General features: G+C 38.7%; 1 protein-coding gene across 3 annotated transcripts in view; it reads left to right on the top strand.

Moving 5' to 3' along the window:
- The window catches only part of CNIH2 (cornichon family AMPA receptor auxiliary protein 2), a 266,126-nt gene that overhangs the window by 150,176 nt on the left and 102,779 nt on the right, over nucleotides 1-13,171 (top strand). For all 3 annotated transcript variants that reach the window (XM_082270126.1, XM_082270125.1, XM_082270124.1), the window contains one exon: nucleotides 11,949-12,061. In XM_082270126.1, the coding sequence (XP_082126252.1) occupies nucleotides 11,949-12,061 (113 nt within the window). The remainder of the gene's footprint in view (nucleotides 1-11,948; nucleotides 12,062-13,171) is intronic.

Here is a 13,171-nt window from a genome sequence, read left to right as displayed (position 1 = left end):
GTATGTTTTTATATTTATTTTATTCCATTGTTATGTAGGCCATATTTACAGTGTCATCACAATCTCATATTTATTAGATAACAAAAATAGACTTCATACTACAGATGTATATATTTCTTTTTGCATGTGACTTGAACATCGGTTTTATATTTGAATGTTTGTCCTAGATTCAAAAAATTCATGGTGTTTCATGTTTTTACTAGATTATTGTGTATTTGTGAAGAAGTATTTGTGAATACCTTTTTTTCACACTGGTGCCAAGTTCCCATTCACACCTAAAAATGGAACAGTCATACCTACATCAGAAATGCTGGAGCCCAACATGTGTGTTTTCCGGATTGCCAACAACCATGCAAAGCTAACATTTTAGAAATGGGTGGAGCTGACCTTTAAAGAAGATTTTAGCATACTAGTAGGTAATCCCACACCGCAAACACATAAAATAGACATTAGTGTAAATCTTCTATGTTGAAAACCCTCCCTGTACAAAAAACAAAAAAACAAATTATGTGGCAGCAAGAGAAGTGCTCTTATATTTTACATATATACTGATTGACTACATAGGCCTGGGCCTAAGGTGGAAAAAAGTGCACAAAATTCATATTCTGGTCACATTTCTTAAATGCAATACAGAACACATTTTTTATGTTATTGTGTAGAATTAGAAGACCACAGCATATATCTCTTTGTGGGGGAGGGGGCATAACAGAGTGACCTAGAGGAGCAGATAATCAAAATCTGACCTTAGTAGGACGTAGTGCCGGGCTAGGAAAGAATATATTTTTGTTGTAAAGATAGAAAAGAGTGAACACATAGGAACATCACTTACAGACCTTTTAAAAAAGTTCTAATTAAAAACAGCATATTCTTTCAAAATTCTCACGCAAGTTGAACTACTTTTCCTGAAATAGGATAGAATGCAGCTTACAAGTCCTTAGATGTAAGGACCGCATTGCTCCCACCTCCATAGACACTAAAAAAGACCGTGAGGAAGACTGGGACTGACTTTTAAAGTCTCAACATCAGTGACTACTGCTCTGACACATTTAGGCCAGTTGGCTAGCAATGATGACAATGGCCACTCTGGGAATCAAAAGAACAGACCAAAAAGTGGTCCCCAGCATGCTTCATGGGACAGCCATACACGTTAAATCTTTATCACATTTATAAGTCTAATAATATTACAACTATATTTAAACATTAACATCTTAGTAACACATTGTAAGAACATATTTTTTTAATATCACTACATACATGCTTCTATGAGCTATGGATTTGTACATTTACAAATATGCAGTTACTACCTCATGGCCATACATTTGAGTAAATTCAAGTACGCAGAGTTCTATGCTGTCAATGTGTATATGCATCTCCTTCATCTTTAGTAAATCAGAGAAAGATATGATAAGAGGAATGGGCATGTGGATCCCAGTTTATTCATCTATAAAGAATGGTACCAACATCCTGATTAGCTTGGAAAAATACACTGATTTCATGGATTGTGATTTCATGGATTGGGATTTCATGGATTGGGATTTTCATCCTGTACCAAACAAAGTATAAAGACATTCCCATAAATAAATCATTTATTTATACAATAATCAACCTTAAAACATGTAATGCATTGATGAATAAAATATATAATGTACATAACTTCTTACTAACTCATAAAGATCATTCCTTAACTGCAGTTGCAGACCCTAATCACCACATTATAGGTAAGTTGTTTACCAGAGAGATGAAGTCCCTTCCGTGCTAAAGATCTCAACACGTTTCATTCATTACAAAATTTAATTTGGCATAGGAAAGAAATGTATGCTCAACTACACTGCAGAGTGCATGGGCATCATGGAAAATGTAGTTCCAAAACATCTGGGGTGCCAAGGTTTGCTATCACTGGTCTAGGGCGTTTGGCAAGGATGAATGTAAAAGCTTCTAGCTGTCAATGGTTGCTAAGGAAGCAGCGGCTGCTTGCAACTTCTGTATCCTTACCAACCACTGACACCCCCTTTGCCCATTCACTTACATAGCCAGGAATCCCCAGTCATGTAAACAAATGGGTGGGGAATAGAGCAGGTTACGTCATGGACTAAATATGGCCAAACGGCTATATTTGGGCAATGCTGTCAATGCTGTCAATGGTTGTTATGGAAGCAGCAGCTGCTACCCACCACTGAGAACACACAGCCTATTCCCTTACATACTGTAGGTGGACAATCCCCAGCCACATAAGCAAATGGGTGGGTAAAGGAGCTATACATTATTGCCTATATAATATGGCCATATGGCCATATTTGAGCAATAATTTTTTTTTGGGCAAGATGGCAACGGGCATTGTGACTGATGGTAGATTTACAATGAGGGACACTTTTGGGGGATTTTTTTTTTTTAATGAAAGACTGGTCTTTATTTCTAGGATACAACTCTTTTTAATTTTTTTGTGAATGAGTGGGAGTACCCCTAAAGGGTGCTTCCAGATTCCAATAAACCCTGTACCCCAGACCCCCACAATCACTGAGCAATGCCTCAGTGAGGGGGAAAATTATTTGGTGGAGGGGGGATTATGGTGTTGGGTTGTTTTTCAGGGGTTGGGCTTGGCTTCCAGTGAAGGGAACTCTTAAGGCATCAGCATACCAAGACATTATAGACAATTTCATGCTCCCAACCTTGGGAACAGTTTCGGTTAGCCCCTCCTGTTCCAACATGACTGCACACCAGTGCACAAAGCAAGGTTCACATAGATGAGCAAGTTTGGGGTGGAGGAACTTGACTGGCCTGCACAAAGTCCTGAACTCAACCCGATACAACATCTTTGGGATGACTTAGAGCGCAGACTGCGAGCCAGGCCTTTTCTCCAACATCAGGGCCTGACCTCAATAATGTGCTTCTGGAAGAATGGTCAAATATCCCCATGTACACACTCCTTAACCTTCTGGACAGCCTTCCCAGAAGAGTTGAAGCTGTTATAGCTGCAAAGGATGAGCCAACTCAATATTGAACCCTACAGACTAAGACTGGAATGCCATTAAAGTTCATGTGCTTGTAAAGGCAGTCGTCCCAATACTTTTTGTAATATTATGCATATACAGTATATACAGTCTACAATATATATATATATATATATATATATATATATATATACTGTATTTCTGCCTTGATCTCTTATGGGTCCTCCATATCTCTCAGAGCATTTTCTGTAATTTCTTTGGAGTGCCAGCATTGACCCCCACACTTCAGATCCCTAAGCCTTGGCATCTTACCTTTGATACAATTTTTTTTGGACAATTCACAACATTCTTTTGCATAGAATTATGATTGTTTTGTGACAACTATCTCGAAGCATATATTGTTGAATATCCAGTTCCTTCCTACTGAAGTTGTGTAATAAAAGAAACGTGCTGAGAACTTTTGCTCATGAAGGTTTTTTACCTGTTTTACTATCAATATTGACTTACGGTACCTATGTTGTGGTGCAACTGTATTTAGCAAATGTTCTTTATGAGCCAGGAAAGGTTTATGTAGATGTATTTTATTTACCAACACATGACATTTTTTAAGGTCGATTTTGTATAAAACAGTTCTTATTTTTCTATGGGATATGCTTTTTTTGGTACCTGGTAAAAATCTGAATCAATTAAATCAGTGTATTTTCCATATTTCAGAATCACTGTTAAAGATTGAGACCAAAGCTTACACATCTATGCGTACATCCTCTATTACATCATTATGACAGCTTCAATTCCTCATATCAGACCAATACATGTACAGTATATACATACATTGCATCTGTTACTGAATTTGTTGTTTTATCTTGCAAAAATTTAATTAGCAAAACACTCCATACACACTAAAATACCGAAGAGATGTGCAATCATTATGTTTCTATATGATGTACAGTAGTTATTTAAAGTAGTAAAAATCTTTTTTCCTATTTGGACTAGATTAAGGGAGAGTTATAACCCCTGTCTATTATTTTTATATCATCTGTGTCCTATTGTGGAGATGTCCTTTCAATTCCAGTTCCATTAGCCAAAAACTGAAGTGAGAAGAAATCTCCTAAAAGTGAGTAAATCCTTGGTTGCCCCCAGGGTCACCAGAACCAGTGTCATCATTGGAAGATTTCCTCTCTACTCCTGTTCTTGAGAAAAGCTAAAATTTTAAATTTTCTTTTACTTTTGGTGATAAAGGTAAACAGGAGAAACAGAGATGGCGAATCTCTTTAACCACTTAAGCCCCGGAGGATTTGGCTGCTCAAAGACCAGGGCATATTTTGTGATTCAGCACTGCGTGAATTTAACGGACAATTGCACGGTCGTGCAACGCTGTACCCAAATGAATTTGACCTCCTTTTTTCCCACAAACAGAGCTTTCTTTTGGTGGTATTTGATCACCTGTGCGGTTTTTACTTTTTGCGCTATAAACAAAAAAAGAGCGACAATTTTGAAAAAATAATATTTTTCACATTTTTTTATACGAAATTCCCCCCAAAAAATATGTAAAAATCAAAATTTTTTAACATTTTAGGCCAATTTGTTTTCTGCTACATATTTTTGGAGAAAAAAAATGGCACTAAGCGTATTTTGATTGGTTTTCGCAAAAGTTATTGCGTTTACTAACTAAGGGAAAGATTTATGTCATTTTTATTATTTTTTTAACTAGTAATGGCGGGGATCTGCGATTTTTTTGCGGGAGTGCGACTTTGCGGCGGTCAGATCGGACCCTTGACTGACTTTTTTGATACTTTTGGGGGTACCAGTGACATTACTACAGTAATCAGTGCTATACATATGCACTGTTACTGTAAAAGGGGTTAACTTTATTAGACATCCAGGGGTTAAATGTGTCCCTAGGGGCGTGCTTCTAACTGTAAAGGGGCGTGGCTTTTGATGTAACCACAGAGACATACGATCCTACATAGCAGGATCGTATGATCTCTGCAGCTACACCAGGGAGAATGACAGGCGGCTTTGTTTACATTAGCCGCCTGCCTTTCTTCCTCTCCAGCGGGAGATCGTGAGTGACCGGCGGACATCGGAGCCGCCGATCACTCGTGCTGGGATGGCAGTGAATGAGCGGGGGCGGGAGCGCGCCTCCGGCGCCGCACGCTCCCCCCTATTGGCTCGCTGGCGAGTGACTTACCCATACGTCACTTTGCTCAGGGGGGGCTGACGGCCACAGTATATATACTTGTGGCGGTCGGCAAGTGGTTAATGAGCGAAAAGACAGCAATAAAAACCTGACAGGGGTTCTGATTCTCCTCCACTATATCCAAAACAGAAAAATGTTTTGCCTTTAGTTATACATTAAATAATAAAATGAATCAATATTTCATTTTCATTGCATTCTCTTTTCTCACAGGGGCATTGCTTAATCCTGGCACATGTCCTAGGCTAGGCTTTCAGTATTTTTTGTCATCCCAAGTATTACAAACATACATAACATACTTTGGTTGTGAGATTTTTGTTGCATTATGTACTTTCATTGCCACTTTTCTAACAGCAGTTTCCTCACATTTAAAAAAAATTGATAATATATTTACAGTATCTCACAAAAGTGAGTACACCCCTCACATTTTTGTAAATATTTTATGATATCTTTTCATGTGACAACACTGAAGAAATTACACTTTGCTACAATGTGTAATTTTGCTGTCCCCCTCAAAATAACTTAACACAAAGCCATTAATGTCTAAACCGCTGGCAACAAAAGTGAGTACACCCCCAAAGAACAAAGTCCACATTGAGCCCAATTAGCCATTTTCCCTCCCCGGTGTGAATGGGAAGCAGGTGTGTTAAATTTGGTTTTATTGCTCTCACTCTCTCCTACTGGTCACTGGAAGCTCAACATGGCACCTCATAGCAAACAACTCTCTGAGGATATGAAAAAAAGAATTGTTGCTCTACATAAAGATGACCTAGGCTATAAGAAGATTGCCAGGACCCTAAAACTGAGCTACAGCACAGTAGCCAAGACCATACAGCAGTTTAACAGGACAGGTTCCACTCAGAACAGGCCTTGCCATGGTCGACCAAAGAAGTTGAGTGCACATGCTCAGCGTCCTATCCAGAGGTTGTCTTTAGGAAATAAACGTATAAGTGCTGACAGAATTGCTGCAGAGATTGAAGGGGTGGGGGGTCAGCCTGTCAGTGCTCAGACCTTACGCCGCACACTGCATCAAATTGGTTTGCATGGCTATTGTCCCAAAAGGAAGCCTCTTCTAAAGATGATGGACAAGAAAGCCCGCAAACAGTTTGCTGAAGACAGGCAGACTTAGGACATGGATTACTGGAACTATGTCCTGTGGTCTAATGAGACCAAGATAAACTTATTTGGTTCAGATGGTGCCAAGCATGTGTGGCAGCAACCAGGTGAGGAGTACAAAGACAAGTGTGTCTTGCCTACAGTCAAGCATGGTGGTGGGAGTGTCATGGTTTGGGGCTGCATGAGTGCTGCCGGCACTGGGGAGCTACAGTTCATTGAGGGAACCATGAAAGCCAACATGTACTGTGACATACTGAAGCAGAGCATGATCCCCTCCCTTCAGAAACTGGGCAACAGGGCAGTATTCCAACATGATAACGACCCCAAACACACCTCCAAGACGACCACTGCCATGCTAAAGAAGCTGAGGGTAAAGGTGATGGACTGGCCAAGCATGTCTCCAGACCTAAACCCTATTGAGCATCTGTGGGCCATCCTCAAATGGAAGGTGGAGGAGCGCAAGATCTCTAACATCCACCAGATCCGTGATGTCATCATGGAGGAGTGGAAGAGGACTCCAGTGGCAACCTGTGAAGCTCTGGTGAACTGCAGGCCCAAGAGGGTTAAGGCAGTGCTGGAAAAAAATGGTGGCCACACAAAATATTGACACTTTGGGCCCAATTGGGACATTTTCACTTAGGGGTGTACTCACTTTTGTTGCCAGTGGTTTAGACATTAATGGCTGTGTGTTGAGTTATTTTGAGGTTACAGCAAATTTACACTGTTATACAAGCTGTACACTCACTACTTTACATTGTAGCAAAGTGTCATTTCTTCAGTGTTGTCACATGAAAAGATATAATAAAATATTTACAAAAATGTTAAGGGTATACTCACTTTTGAGAGATACTGTATATCCTAAACAAAAGAAAAGCAATGCAGTGGACTAGGTGTTTTTGCATGCCCCTTTTAGGTCCCTTGACTGTCTGGGGCCTTGTCAGCAAAAGGACAGATAATTCTTAGAAATGGCATGGAGACAAGAAACAGCCTGTCAGTCCAGGTGCCCTAGGTTACTCACCTTACAAAAGCTCAGTTTTTTTTTTTTGCAAAATCTGTTTTTAGTGTTTTATTTGCATTTTTTTTTAAACTTGATTTAACAGAATGAAGATAAAAGAGTAAGGATACATATACAGAGTGTATAGGCTTTATATGTTACATTGTTGAATGGATATTCACCATTACCATATTTGATCCAAAGGAAGGAAACAAATCCCCAGCAAAGAATGGTTCAATTTCCTACAGCAGGGGTAATTGTTTTTCCCTGGATCAACTTTACCTCTAAATGTCAGTACTCGGTTATATTTTGTACATTTAGGAAAGAATCCAGGCCATTTATAAAGCAATCTACTGAGCTTGCCAGAACCACCTCCGGAGGGAGTCTATTCCATATTGTTTCACAGCTGGAGAAACCTTTCCGTATTTGGAGATGAAATCTGTTTTCCTCTAGATGTAAAGAGTGCCCCCTTGTCCTCTGTGATGACCTTAAAGTGAACAACTCAATACCAAGTTCACTATATGGACCCCTTATGTATTTATACATGTTGATCATATCCCCCATTATCCTCCTCTTCTCAAGAGAGAATAAATTCAGTTCCTCTAATCTTTTCTCATAGCTGAGCGCCTCCATGCCTCTTATCAGTTTGGTTGCCCTTCTCTGCACTTTCTCCAGTTCCCCAAAATCCTTTTTGGGGACTGGTGCCCAAAACTGAACTGCATATTCCAGATGAGGTCTTACTAATGATTTGTACAGGGACAAAATGATATCTCTCTCTATGGAGTCCATGCCTCTGTTAATACAAGAAACCTCATTTGCCACATATTTGCCCAATTAAACTGCATAGTTTAGTGTCAAACACTGAAATGGTACTTTTAATCCCAGCCCCTATATCATTTATACAGATATTAAAAAGTATTTAAAAAATATGCATTTAAATGGAATGATTCCAAAATGCAATAAAACATAATTTTAAAGTAGCTTTCTCAAACCTTCATGATTAGAGGTTACCCTGTAAATATTTTAAAATTCTCTCAGACTCCTTTCCAAATCCATAAATTTTGGGTGAAATCAAATTGGTGGATAGGGAGGTGCATGCACATTTTTGGACAGCGGCAGGTCTATTTGAATATTTGCATATTTTGTAGTTTTTACAAAACTGTTGATATTAAAGATGACTTTACAACATCTATCTTAACCACTTGTCAACCAGGCTTTTTCTGGCACTTTTTCTTTACAAGTTTAAATCATTAATTTTTGCTAGAAAATTACTTATATCCCCCAAACATTATAGATTTTTTTTTTTTTTTTGTTAGCAGAGACCCTCGGGAAGGAAATGATGATCGTAGAAATTATTTATGTAGCAGCAGTTTTGCTAATGCAATTTTTTGGGAAAAAATACACTTTAATGAATAAAAAAAAAACCACAATAGGTACCCCAAATTTTTTTGAATAATGCGAAAGATGATGTTTTACGCTGAGTAAATAGATACCTAACATTCAACGCTTTAAAATTGTGCACGCTCGTGGAATGGCGACAAACTACCTAAACATCTCTATAGGTGATGCTTTAAACGCCTTTACATGTTACCTGTTTAGAGTTACAGGGGAGGTCTAGCACTGGAATTATTGCTCCCACTCTAACTTTCAAAAAAATACCTCACGTGTGGTGCGAATACCATTTACATATGCGTGCACAACATACGTATGCGTTCTCTTCTGCCTGCAAGCACGGAGGGACGGGGGCACTTTTTTTTTCTTATTTATTTTACTTTTTTCTTTTTACACTGTCCCTTTAATTTTTTTTTTGTCACATTTATCAAATTACTTTCAAGCAGCTCATGATTTTTTTTTTTTTTTTTTTTTAAGCAAAAGATCAAAAATATTAAAGGTAAAGAAGAGATATTGGGTCTTTCTGACCCCAGATCTCTCCAAAAAGAGGATCTGTCATCCTTATTTTTATTACAAGGGATGTTTACATTCCTTGTAGTAGCAACAAAAGCGATCCAAAAAAAAAAAAAACCAGTGTAAATATAAAAAGTAAAATAAATAAGAAGAAAAGAAAATTAAAGCACCCCCATCCCTCTATGCTCGCGCTCAGAGGCAGGCACATATGTAAGTTGCGGAGGCATATATAAACTGTGTTCGCATTACACATGTGAGGTATCACCACGAACGTTAGAGTGAGAGAAAAAATTCTGGAACTAGAACTCCTCTGTACCTCTAAACAGTACCCTGTGTTTAAAGCGTCTCCTTTCGAGATTTTTAAGTATTGTAGTTTGTCATCATTCCACGAGCTGGCGCAATTTTAAAGCGTGACATGTTAGGTATCTTTTTACTCAATGTGACATTATCTTTCACATTTTACAAAAAAATGGGGTATGTATTGTGTTCTATTTTTTCTAGCAAAAATAGATTAATTTTCTAGCAAAAAATGCTGATTTAAATTTGTAAACAAAAAGTGACAAAAAAAGCCTGGCCTTCAAGTGGTTGGTTACATTTTACTTGTCCTTTGCACAATGCAAGGTACACCAACAAGTTTATATTAATGCTGTTTCTGCTACCACTTACATCAGAGATAGAGTTGGAATTTGAACATGCTTCAGTTTAAATGCTTATATGTTCTCCACTAAGCTTAGGATGTGTGCTGTGCACATGATTGCAGGGGTTGCCTCCCTCTATGAGAACTTTTAGTAGAACGACGCTTTATTGCGTAAGTAGATATTGCTGCATCTCCCAACCATTGCCACTGTAGTGGAAATAAAAAAATAAATAAAATAAAATAAGTTTAATGAATGTTTAAAACAGGGGTCGGGGACCTTTTTGGCTGAGAGAGCCATGAACACCACATATTTTCAAATGTAATTCAGTGAGAGCAATACACTATATTTCAGGAGTCGGGAACCTTTATTTAATATTCATATTCATGGGCCGCAGCTATACAGTGAGTAGATGGAGCCATGTGAAAGTGCCTGGAGTCCGGTCGGGAAGAGAGCAGAGCGGGCAGATATGCAATGAGGCCGGAGTGGTGAAGCACCTGCAGGCCTGCGAGTGATGGAGGTGAGTATAGGCTCTGAGAAAATGGCGGCCGGCTGCTAAAGGCCTCAGAAGTGGATGTGAGAGGCAGCTCCCGCGGGTCCCCGGGTGTCATAGGGGAAGGAGATCGTGTCTGTCGTGGCACAGGGAGCGGATGGCAGGTCTCCTTACCAGGCGGTGATTGCCAAGGCCCTCAGGTGCACAGCACACGAGCCGGCGGCGGTACCGTGAGTCACCCAGAGACAAACTGAGGGTAGCAGTGGGTAGCCCACAAAGTGTACCGTCGATGGGTGCAGAAATCTCCTTGGCACCGGGCACAGCTACGCGGATGGCACTGGATTGAGTGGTAGACGCGGCGGTGGCTCACGTCCAGACATGCCACCCTTTATTAAAGATTTGTCTGCGAGCCAGATGCAGCCATAAAAAGAGCCATAGGTTCCCTACCCCTGGTTTAAAGGATGTATTCCTAAACAGTTACAAAGCACATGTTTCATTCTTGTTACCAGTAAAATATTTCTCAACTGATAACAGTTTTTCCTGATATAAACATGTATATTTATAGTTTTACTGTATATTGTGTCACCCAAAGATTAGGATTTTTGTTTAGACTAGGTTATAATGCATTTTGGTATGTATTCTGCTTTCTGAACATTGGTCACTGAACACATAGGGCCCTAAATGTAAGAACCACTTGATACCATGTTCAGCCACAGCGTATTCCTGCCTGTCTTACACTTTGACAGACTGCAGGCAGTGGGGCTGGATGCTGCACCCGTGCCTCCCTATCTGCTGCAGTTAAAAACATTTACAAGTCTTACCCTTCCCCAGCCTGTGACTGAACAGTGTAAGTAGAACCAGCAAACTTGATGAGTCCTTCTCTCTATGACCCTATTATCTTTTGTCAACATGCTTCTCGTTTGCACATGCGCATTGCAGCAAAACAAACTGGCTTCTTCTCCCACTTCCAGTCTCAGCCCTGTTGTGCTGCTTACTTTAAAAAAAAAAAAAAAACTTTAATTGTGTATTAATAAATACAGAGTCAATTCATTTATACCTTACATTTCTGTCTGAAGTTTAGCTTTAATTCTAGTTAAATATAAAGGCTGTAAATGCCTACTGCTTTACTGAGCCTGGCCCTGTTTGTATGCCTCCAAAAAAGTTTTCCACAACAAGCATACGCTCCCCACCCTTTAAAATTGATTAGACTTTGCTAATTGAGTGCCCATAATGATTTAGCAAGACTACTAATAAGGCAGCAGCATGTATGAGGAATGATTGTTGTAAATGATCTTCGAGGTAAAAACGCAAGAAATGAATTGGCCAGGTTGAAAACCTTCTTATTGATAATAGCTTCCCTCTGTTTTTCTGTTTTCTGGAAATCTTGGAAAGTTGGCAAGGTATGTGATATACGATGGAAGTAATTATACAGCAAATCACAATTGTAGATATATTTCTAATAAAATTAGGCATGCTGGTTGTACTCTATCATTCAGTTGCTTTATTTGAATTTACACATAGCTAATTCCAATCGAAAGTTTATTTATCTTAATGATAACTATAAATGGGGGACATTTCAATATCTTGGTTTAATTTCTCTTAAATATGGGGTTCAATGTAAAGTCTTTTTCAAGTCACATTTTTCTTGTCTCTTTACCAGCTGGTAGTACCAGAGTATTGCATCCATGGCCTCTTCTGTCTCATGTTTATGTGTGCTGCTGAATGGGTCACTCTTGGTCTGAATATACCACTGCTATTCTACCACCTTTGGAGGTAACTATTTATTTATTTTGTGTTTTTAACATTAGCGAATAATGCATATATATTATTCACATTCTGATTGGCTTTGTGTATATAGAAACACTACGAATCTCTCCCTACTCGGCGCTAAGAAAAAAAAAACAAAAACGCACCCACAAACAATTATTTTGTATATATATATATATACATACACACACAATATACAGTATATGTGTATATATATATATATATATATATATATATATATATACATACACACACAATATACAGTATATATATATATATATATATATATATATATATACACACAGTATCTCACAAAAGTGAATACACCCCTCACATTTTTGTAAATATTTTATTATATCTTTTCATGTGACAATACTGAAGAAATGACACTAAAGTAAAGTAGTGAGTGTACAGCTTGTATAACAGTGTAAATTTGCTGTCCCCTCAAAATAACTCAACACACAGCCATTAATGTCTAAACTGCTGGCAACAAAAATGAGTACACCCCTGTGTGTTAAATTTGGTGTTATCGCTCTCACTCTCTCATACTGGTCACTGGAAGTTCAACATGGCACCTCGTGGCAAAGAACTCTCCGAGGATCTGAAAATGAGAGTTCTTTGCCATGAGGTGCCATGTTGAACTTCCAGTGACCAGTATGAGAGAGTGAGAGCTATAACACCAAATTTAACACACCTGCTCCCCATTCACACCTGAGACCTTGTAACACTAATGAGTCACATGACACTGGGGAGGTAAAATGGCTAATTGGGCCCAATTTGGACATTGTCACTTAGGGGTGTACTCACTTTTGTTGCCAGCAGTTTAGACATTAATGGCTGTGTGTTGAGTTATTTTGAGGGGACAGCAAATTTACACTGTTATACAAGCTGTACACTCACTACTTTACATTGCAGCAAAGTGTCATTTCTTCAGTGTTGTCACATGAAAAGATATAATAAAATATTTACAAAAATGTGAGGGGTGTACTCACTTTTGTTAGATACTGTATATATATCATTAGAAACCCTATTGACCTCAAATACAGTAAATGGATAAATACAATGTGCTTGTGATTAAGCAATATTAGTGTAAAAAAATCACAATGTACAGTATAT

The sequence above is a fragment of the Pelophylax lessonae genome (assembly GCF_965119305.1).
Source record: "Pelophylax lessonae genome assembly, chromosome: 10".
Classification (NCBI taxonomy): Eukaryota; Metazoa; Chordata; class Amphibia; order Anura; family Ranidae; genus Pelophylax; species Pelophylax lessonae.
This window is presented reverse-complemented; position numbering and strand designations above follow the sequence as displayed.